This window comes from Pinus tabuliformis, chromosome 3_1, assembly GCF_031772625.1.
Source record: "Pinus tabuliformis cultivar Carrire ecotype Pingquan chromosome 3_1, CPIR1, whole genome shotgun sequence".
Taxonomy (NCBI): domain Eukaryota; kingdom Viridiplantae; phylum Streptophyta; class Pinopsida; order Pinales; family Pinaceae; genus Pinus; species Pinus tabuliformis.
The window spans coordinates 700348283-700358161 of record NC_142301.1 but is presented as its reverse complement, the minus strand read 5'-3'; the positions used below and the strand labels follow the sequence as shown (position 1 = coordinate 700358161).

The 9879-nt window shown below is 37.9% G+C and overlaps 1 protein-coding gene across 1 annotated transcript in view; it reads right to left on the bottom strand.

Annotated features, from left to right (window-relative positions):
* Positions 1-1590: 1590 nt before the first annotated feature.
* The window catches only part of LOC149189061 (deSI-like protein At4g17486), a 43610-nt gene continuing 35321 nt past the window's right edge, over positions 1591-9879 (bottom strand). The window contains exons 3-4 of the mRNA XM_089411758.1: positions 8728-8795; positions 1591-2156 (exon numbers count right to left, since the gene is read on the bottom strand). Coding sequence (XP_089267884.1) covers positions 1866-2156; positions 8728-8795 — 359 coding nt within the window. The 3' untranslated portion in view covers positions 1591-1865. The remainder of the gene's footprint in view (positions 2157-8727; positions 8796-9879) is intronic.

The following is a 9879-nucleotide window of genomic DNA, read 5'->3' as shown; positions in this document are numbered from 1 at the left end:
TTTGACATGAAAAAATTAGAATGTTTATTTGGCAACCATCTCTGCTACTCCCAAAACGCTGCAAGAAACTTTTATTTCAAGATACCTGCCAGCAAGGCAGGGAATATGCAACTTGCTACTTCCCTTTTGTTACGTACAGCTCCCTTTTTCTGTTACGTGCTGCTTCATATATGTTATTCCAAAATGTTTGATCTAATGCTTCGCAATGATGTCAACAACAGGTGCCCCTCAACTCAAGTGGGAAATTCAAACTCGTGAGAGAATATCCTCATCGAGGATAATACATATATTTACACTAACCTACACACTTGATCCACTATTGTTAAGATTTTGTCACTTGACAATTTGTGGAAACACCCTCAACTTCATTTATACCATTGCCATTTACTGTATCTAGCACCAAGCGTTAAAATCAATAACCGAGAATCACCCGAGGAAGTACAATGTCTAGCCACTTGTAACAATCATATGACCTAAACTGAAATAGCATTGTATCTATGTCCACATTAACTACAATTTGTGATATAAACACTTTTCCACTTCGATGTATATGTATCTCACACAGAATTAGATAGCTTAAACAAACACTAATTTTCGCAAATAATTTGCATCCATTTATTCCATTTCATGGTCCTCATCCTTAATGAGACCCAAATATGGCTCCCCTTTGTCCAAAATGCTGCCCTAGTATTCTCACTGAATACTAGGGTTCTCCAAAATGCTGCCCTAGTACTCTTGATTGACAGAAATGTTGTCCTTGCAATTTTCATATTCTTTCATTCATTTCTTCAGGTGAACTTTGCTTAAATAGCTTAAACAAACAGCAGATGTTAAATGCCCTAATAAGCACTTCATTACTTTGTAACGCAATCTGAATCTAGCCATATGATTGCTAAGACAGAAAACACTAATTTTCGCAAATAATTTGCATCCATTTATTCCATATAATGTTCCTCCTTAATGAGACCCAAATATGGCTCCCCTTTGTCGAAAATGCTGCCCTAGTATTCTCACTGAATGATCATGCTACAGGTTTACTCTTGATTGATGGAAATGTTGTCCTTGCAATTTTCATATTCTTTCATTCATTTCTTCAGGTGACCTTTGCAGCTGAATATCAGTCTCAAAGCTAAGGGAAATTTGAAGAGTTTGTATTCATATATAGTTCAGATATGTTGCTGGATAATCCCAAATGGGGGAATCTGCTAATTAATATTGAGACTTCAAATATTACATGCACTTCCAATCACATAAATCCCTGCTTCGGATGACAAAGTATAGGGAATCTCTCAATCAGTGATAGTACTTGAATTTTTAGAGAGTCCTAATGACATGAATCCATGTTCTTTGCTGGACGGAACCAACAACATCCTAAAACTATACCATGAAAGAGTTCCTCCTCCATTGGTTTCAATCTCCAACTGAAAACCCATTACCCTCCAAAAATTCCTACAACAGTTCAGGTAATGAACCAAGGACTTACATATGTGCAGGTATCTCAAGCGTCCTACATATAAAATTTTCTATGAAATAAATGAAAAATACAAGACTGAAGGAAAGACTTCTGTTCAGAATCCAGATTGCAACTAATGCGATGGAAAACAAGAATTTTCATTAAAACATTAGTTCTCAATTACAGTCTACTGTCTCAAATAACATATATTGTTGTCCATGGAAAATAACCAATTAAATAAGCTATGATTACAGTTACAGCTCACAATGGAGACAAGCCAAACACTGATGCTTCAAACTTTCCCATGAATGGTAAAATAGAAGCATGAAATCAATTTTACCATTAAAGAGTACACAGAATCCAATATACAACCTTATCAAAACCCTTCTGCTTACAAGTGCCATCGCAAAACTTACACTGAATCAGCAATTCGAGAGCCCCTTTGGGCTGAACCACTACTGCTGTCTTTTGACACATGATCTTGAAACTGATTACCAGTGGATGCATCTTGTGAAAGAGATAATTTGAGGTTGGCTAAATTTTTGATCCATGATGCCTGGAAAATGTTACTACCTCCATTGGTAGACCTCACACCTTGGGCAGATTCCTGTGCATTAGTAGGATCTGGTGTAGAAGTACCCCCAACAAGAAAGCGGTATGCAGACTTGCTGGCAGACACAATGTCAGATTTGGCCTGCTTCAACTGCCCAAGAAAAAAGAAAACAAATTTGTCAAATAGCTTGCTTGAATTTAATTTAGAAAGAGAAACACTATACAAAATAGATAAATTTTAATAAATTAATAAGAATTAAAAATAAAAATAAGTAGAAACAACAAAACATTTTTTCTCCTGAAAGACAGGAAGTGAGTTATCATCCAATGAAAGCACTCACTTTGTACTCAGAAGGATGAATTTATTAAGAATTTGTGAGGCAGCTAAGGGAAATCCAGATAAGCCTGTAGGTGGTGCCAAGCAACTACACAAGAGGCCACCACCTGGTGGGATTTGAAGGGTCAAGCCAGAGAGTTCTGCAACATGTATGGTTCTTGGTGGATCTCTTTGGCAATACCCTTCATCTAGAGACAAGTGTTCATGACATTTCAAAGATAAACAGAAGATTAGATGGAGATACTTAGCACGAGGGAAGCATCTCAAATTGAGAAACAGGATGGAAATTGCCTTCATGCATACACCCTTCATCAAGCGATATAAGAAATAGCAAGCCAGATGGCGGTGGGCACAGTGGGACCATCTTAACCAGGTTGTGTTCAAGTAGACTGCAGTAGATTTCTCAGTTGGCAAAGGGACAATCCCATTTTTATGAGAAGCAGTTTCCAGCAGTTAATTTGTGTACACTGTTATACAACAGGGGTTCAAACTTGTTTTTGCAAATCATTACTGGCAGAGATTTTCATGTGATGATTTAAGGAATAAAAAATTGTTTCTTTTGGCTCAGCAGACCCATCTTACAAGGCATAAATTTATATAGGTAAGGCCTTTTACCCGTAAACACAACAGTCTGAAAATATACAGCTAATAGACAAAACGTTATTTGCTATCACAAACAATAACCAAATGAAGCTTAAGGAAAGGGTAGCGTTGTTGACAAAATTACCAAGATTTGTGACATGTAAGGTAGCTTTTAATGTAATGTTAAACTTTATGCTGCGTATGTCTGGGTGCAGGTACAGGTACAGTTATGGGTAGGGGGTACATCAATTTTTCTTTGTAGAGGAGATCAACAGGATGAGAATACGGTGGTACAGGGGTTATAGATCCGGCTATGAAAACATACAGTTTTCTCTCCACCCTTGATGGTGGGGATTATCCTACTTTAACATGCAAAACTAACAGAGAAATACATGCAAAAAACTGCACTGTTCTGAATTATCATGATTGTTACTCACCAAAAGTGTGTAACCCCTAGGAGAAATTTTTTCTCCTCATTTGACAGCCAGCATCCCCATGATGGTCAGCACATAACATTATGCTAGAGTTCTCCACCCATTGTTCTGGTCAGATCTCTCTCCCATCTGGCATTCTTATCAAAGGAAGGTGGGTCATCTCTCAACAAGTACCCTAACCATTCTTGCAACCATGTGCTTTCATTTAATGTTATGGGCATGTTAATATGGATCACAGGGAAAACTGGATGATTGACCAATCTCAATTGTATCATTGTCCCCACAATTCACTTGGGAGGTTAGTCTTTTGACTCTAATCTAGTGGGACCTCCTTTGAAGCCTTAGGAGTTGGGGAAGTGCACTGCGAGGGAGGCACTGATTGATATAGCATGTCCATCTCTAATCTCCATTCTTTGGGATGGTAGTCATTGATCATTGAAATGGGCACCCTATATCCAAATCCTCGAGTCAGGGCGTGGAAACTTGGCCCTGGAGGTTGATGTAGCCGAAAGAGCGTTGAAAGCATATAAAGCCACATTGAAAGAAAATGTAAAGTGCAAAAGATGGCTGCGACATATTTAGCACGTCGGCAAAAGCTTAGCATGAGCTCTATCCCCCCATTAGCCATCACCTAGTTCATCTCAAATAAAGAACACTTGAATGCCCAAACCTCGATGAGCAAGAAACTACTATGGTAGTATGGCATAAAGTGAGCTTGGGCTCCTAAGCTATGCACCAAATAAAGACAAATCATTGAAGTAAAAGGCACACTAGAGGGGAGAAAAAGCAAGCCAAAGAAAGGGGTAACTAATGCCACCATGATTGCTCCCTCCTTACATCATTAAACTCGAGATGTTGGACCCCCATTAGCTAGTCTTATGACCATGGCACCTGACTTGAAGTCTCTCCCACTCCATGACCACCATTCTCATACACACCTATGGGTTGATGGGCTAACCTGGGACATGTCACTCCCCTTGGAAGCCGAAAGCACTTAATAGGGTTGTTGACCTAATCATCCCTTACATAAGTGAGGTAACCTATTTACAAATCCTAATCTAGTTAGACATTTGAAGGTGAGTTTTGTGTGAAGTATTTCTATGCTCCTAACATTAGATATGGTTCACTAAGATGCTTTAATGGTTTCATGTCCCTAATGAAGGTGATCCCACTTGATCTTCAGAGGTTTTGTTCTAGTGGTTTGGCATTGCTATAGAGTCCCCTTGAGGGATAGCTTTATTCATCTTCAGCACCTTCTAGGAGGGTTCTTTGCTCCATTCTGAGAGCATACATGACCTTGTGACTCCAACGTTGCCCCTCCAAAGATGAGCATTGGGCCTTAAGCAACTTCCACATGATACTACATCTCTTGATGAGCCTCCAAATGCTAAAACGTTGGGCTAAAGCTTGGGTGTGGGTGTTGGACTACTTGATGATGTGCCTAGATGGACCCAGGACACCCCCAAGTTGACTTTGACCCTATTTGATGGACAATACCTTGTTCTGAAGCCCATATGAGGGTGGTTATCATTGAGATGACTTGGGAGGGATAGCACATCCCTCTTTGATGCCAACACTTGCCCTTATAGATGCCACGCCATTCTCAAATGTGTGAAAAGGGTGACATAAGACCTCTCTTGCATGACATCATGGTGGAAGAGGCACCTTTTAGAGATGCACATATGCACTTTGGGGTTTTCTTGGATAGATGAACACTCTTAGACCCTTGCCTCAGTTCCTTGATGCCTTGTTGGAGACCACTTTTCTCCCGCACATGTGAGTTATTTTTGGCATTTTGTTATGTTTTAAAGCTATTTCAAGGTCAATCACTGACCTTTGACCTACTTGAATGCTAAAGTAAACTTTTTAAGGGTTTTGCTTGTAAAATTAGTGTAATAAGGCTTGGTTACCCTCATATAAATAGGAGGGAAACCTTATTCACTTATTGATCATCATTCATCAACACACTTCTCTCTCTTCAAAAGTGTGCACTAGCTCCTATCTAGAATATTGGGATTGATTGAACAGAGTCTTGTAGAATTTTTAAAGTTTATTGCTTATCTTATATATATTGCATGGTATCTTGCGTAAATTGGGGTTTCTACATGTGCCATAGTTAAAATTGCTATATTTATCTAGAAATCTTGAATCTTTGTGTTATACGAAATTGTTTTTCTTGAATCCTTCAAGAGAACTCCAAGTTGTGCATCTCTTGAATTTAAAATCTTCCTATTAAGGAAGCCAATAGGGTGGTTTGTAAGAAGAGGCTTTAGCCCTCTCGCCCTCTCCATCAAAGTCGTCTCCATCGAATTTGCCCTATATGTGACTCCATTTCCCATTTAGATCAAGATACTAGTCCAAATGGTGTTGATTAATCTCTCAATTTTAACTATTTCTCTCTCTTCCCTCGAATTTTAGATATCTAGGGTAAGGGTAGGATTTCTTTGAAATATTGCTAAAATGTAATTTTACTCGATGTGTTATTACCCTTTAAATAGAAATTGCATTAAATAATTGATAAAAAGCAAATCTAGCATGTATTGGCATTGTAAAACCGTATTTCTAGGGCTGATATCATCATTAATTGTTGTTTTATGTGTGTTTCAGCCATAAAATCTTCATTACAAACCCTAAACCTTGCATATCTAATTGATAGTCTCGATCCTTTATTGATCTATCGTCATAAGGCTATTTCTTTTGGTTATTATAATTTGCTTAAGTGGTCTAGGAACAAAGTGCTTGTACTTGGTAAAGATTATATTAGCCTTCTTGGCTCTCTCAATAACCTATCCCAATCATTAGACCTCATCCATCAACTTGAACCCTTCTTATTGAATATCCTTTAGGTGAAATATAATATGTATATGGAAGCCTCCCTTGGGATTCAAATACCACTAAATCGTTAGAGAAAGGTTGTTGAGGTGCCAGTGGAGGCCGATCTCTTGTTGCCACTAGGTATGGATCCACCTAGTGAGGCTTTGCACTAGGCCTGCTAGATTTTGCAGTAACAATGATGATGTGTTTAATACCCACTATCATTCAATCCATTCTCAACAAGCTCTACTACTATCTAGTGTTCAGGAATTTTACAATTATTAGGTTGTGAATTGGCTTTGGTATGTAGGGCAGGCTTAGGGATTCCCAAAAACATTTTCTTTTCCAAATTAGGCTCCAAACAACAACTTCCCACCCATCCCTTCCTCGAAATTGACATACACAACCAAGTGACTATAAATAACTATATTTTATAAGAACATGTTGACACAATGAGATTGCAGGAGAAATAAAATTTAGAAGACTATTGGTGTTCTTATGGTTTTCACCTCATGGGAGCATGTTGGAGGCCAACACTATCTGTGTCTGCTACATATTTGGAAGTGTGTTTGACATTTGAAAACTTTGGGGGAAGAACACATTGTCTGTCTTTTGACGAGTCTACTACATGTTTGGAAGTGTGTTTGACCTTTGAGGACTTTGGGGGAAGAACACATTGTTCAAGGCATGTTCCACATATTTAGAGACATTTCACCTGTGAGGTCTTTTGGGGTAAAGATAAATGGTTTGAGGCATGTTACACATATCTGGAAGCATATTTCACCATTCGAATGGTTAATATGGTCCCTTTGGCACACTTCAGAAGCAATATTGCACTCATCTAACAGAATGTTCCACATTCAAGGCAAAACCGAGGGAGTTTGTCATATGAAAATGAGATATGGCTAGGTGAAAATTTTCAAACCCATGGCAAAATGACCACTAGTGGGAATGCCCTCCTTGGGACAACTCAAAAGCCATTTTAAAATTATTTTATGGAGGGTGTGAGCTTCTCTTGTGGAGAAAGATCGTCTAGGTCTTTATTAAATAAGATTTAATGCAAAGGCTAAGGAAAAGAAGGCGAAGTATTAGTTTATTATTTCATATATCTTAACCTAGTCACTCTAAGGTTTTAAGATTCTAGGAGAAGAAAGAAACCAGGTATACTTGGTTGTTCTTGCTGTAAGGTTGAAAATTTTGGGGCTGTCATCTTCTTCTTTTATTCTTCCATACCTGGGATATTTGTAAGGTCACAATTACACTTGCTAAGTTGCTATCATATCTTTGGGCAAGAGGATTGATGTGTTACTGACATATAGGCTGCTTCTTGTCTAAAAGAGGGTTTGAAGAGTGGTCTTAGCAGCTCTCTTCAATCTTTTCTTGTAAAAGCTGTTTTGTGATGTACTAAGGAGCTGTTCATGCAATAAATATGACTGTTTCTTCACTCAGATTTCTTCTTTGAGAGAAATATGATTGTCACTGTCTTTGTACTTCTTATGTATGTTTCACTCCACTGTTATTAATATACCAGATGTGTTATGAGTCATGACATAATATCTGCTGCTAGAGGGTTTATCATGTCCTTCATGTGTTTTGAAACACCACTGATTTCCTAGACTCCACAACCCTAAGACAATGCACTGATCTTCCCAGAATCCACCATATTAACTTCTGAAAACCCAAAAAAGCATTACCTTCCATAAATCTGATTTGTACATCTGTGCTTGAAGAGCAGATTTATGGTCTTATTCTGGGGTTTCCCCCATTGGTTAGAAAAGCACCAACCGAAAGAGTGGAGGAAAACCACTGAAATTGTCTTTTACTCACAATTGTAATTGGATTTGGATCATTTTTGAAGTGCAAGTTGAAAGGTCAACAAATTGGCATAGTTCTGAGGACATAATGATTCAGTTATACTACATATTATAAGTTATAACTTTCTTGGAAAAAATTTCACATCTCAATCTTGACCACGAGGATGTCATGATGAAATGCCCATACTTACTTTGGAAAGTGATGCAGATGGATGGTTCAAATAATGTAATCTGAGAAAAATATCTTCATTCACAGATTTAATCAAAGAATTTGGCATGTATTGGGGGGCGGCGCGCTTGAACATCTTGATAAAGCACCTCATATAGAAGATCCTAACATTAACAGGTGTGTTGAAGATTTTCATGATGTTGATGTACTCACTTTTGTTCAAAAAGAAGCATTTTGTGATGTTGATGTACACTTGCATGAGGAGGGCATGCCAGCAGCCATCATCATTTTAAAAGAAACGAGGGTTTGGTGAGTTATTGTGGATTTCCTTTCCAAATTTGTGAACACAATGATGAAATTTTTGAAGATTTGAAGAGGATAGATCCTGTAGAGAAATCCTTGGGGAATAAAGATGTTTCAGGTGTTTCTATCTCCTTGAATGATGAGCGTGACATTGGCTCTCTTACCTTAATTGAGACATTGATGACATATGTTATTTGCATTGATGATTCCAAAAGAAAGCTTATCAACTATAATTCGCATCCACTCAAGAAAATAGATACAATTCTTACCCGCACTGCAGTATTTTCAGCAACATCAACAGCAGCATCACCGGCATTTGCAAAACGATTAACCCAACCTGCACATGTCCATAAGAAATTAGACAGTGCTCAATGCAACTTAAATCAATATATTTAAATATTTTAGATGCATAGAAGGTAACACTACTATATTTTCATGAATAAGCCTAGCTGTGACATAAGAATTCAAGTGCTACTAGGATGAATATCGAGGCATATTCCATATGTGAAAGGTAAGTCTTCTAATTCAAGGAATAAGTCTAGTTGGGAATACAAATTTCCAGATGCTACTAGGGTGAATATCCTGGCATATTCCATATGTAAAAGGTAACAGTCTTCTATTTCAAGGAATAAGTCTAGTTGGGAAGACAAGTTTCCAGATGCATAACATTCTGTTTCTGACCTTGAGTAAAATCATATAACAGCTTTGCACCATCCAGAGTAACATTTCAATAGGGAAATACAATGTAACGCCCATATTTGTAAAAGCTTAACAGCATGCTCAAAACAAAAATAATAAATATTCCTATGGTTAGCTCCAACTAACAATATTTTAACATGGGGCAATGAGCAGGGTGAGCCGTGTGTTGATGAAGAAACAGTCAATCATACCTTTGTAAAATATCTTGCCCATCAAATATTAGGCAGAAGAAATAAATGGGAAAAAGACTCCCAGTTAGACTGTTGCAAAAACTGGTTTAATGACACATCTGAAACAGATCATAAAGCTGTGCCAAGTTTTGTATTTTGGGGTTTGTGGCTTACCAGAAATAACGTGATATACCAAGGGAAAAAGGTATATCGTTGGTAGGTCACTAGATAAGATTCTCATATAGAGGATTCAGGAAACTAGCAAAGATAAAATTTCAAAGAACCAGAAATAAATTACTTGATGGCTTGGTGTTTCATGGACTCTACGTATGTGTGTTGCAGGAGGGATGCTTTTCTTAGAAGAAAAATTCCATTATCCTGAAATATGCGGTTGGGCAAGGAACAAACAATCAAGCTGAATTTTTTGCGGTGGCTGCTCATGAAATGTGCTGCAGATAGATAATGTCAAAGTAGAGATGCTTGAAGATTCCAAGCTTCTAAAGAACTGGGCAAACAGAAGGTGCCAGATTGAGAATTTGACTCTTAATCCCA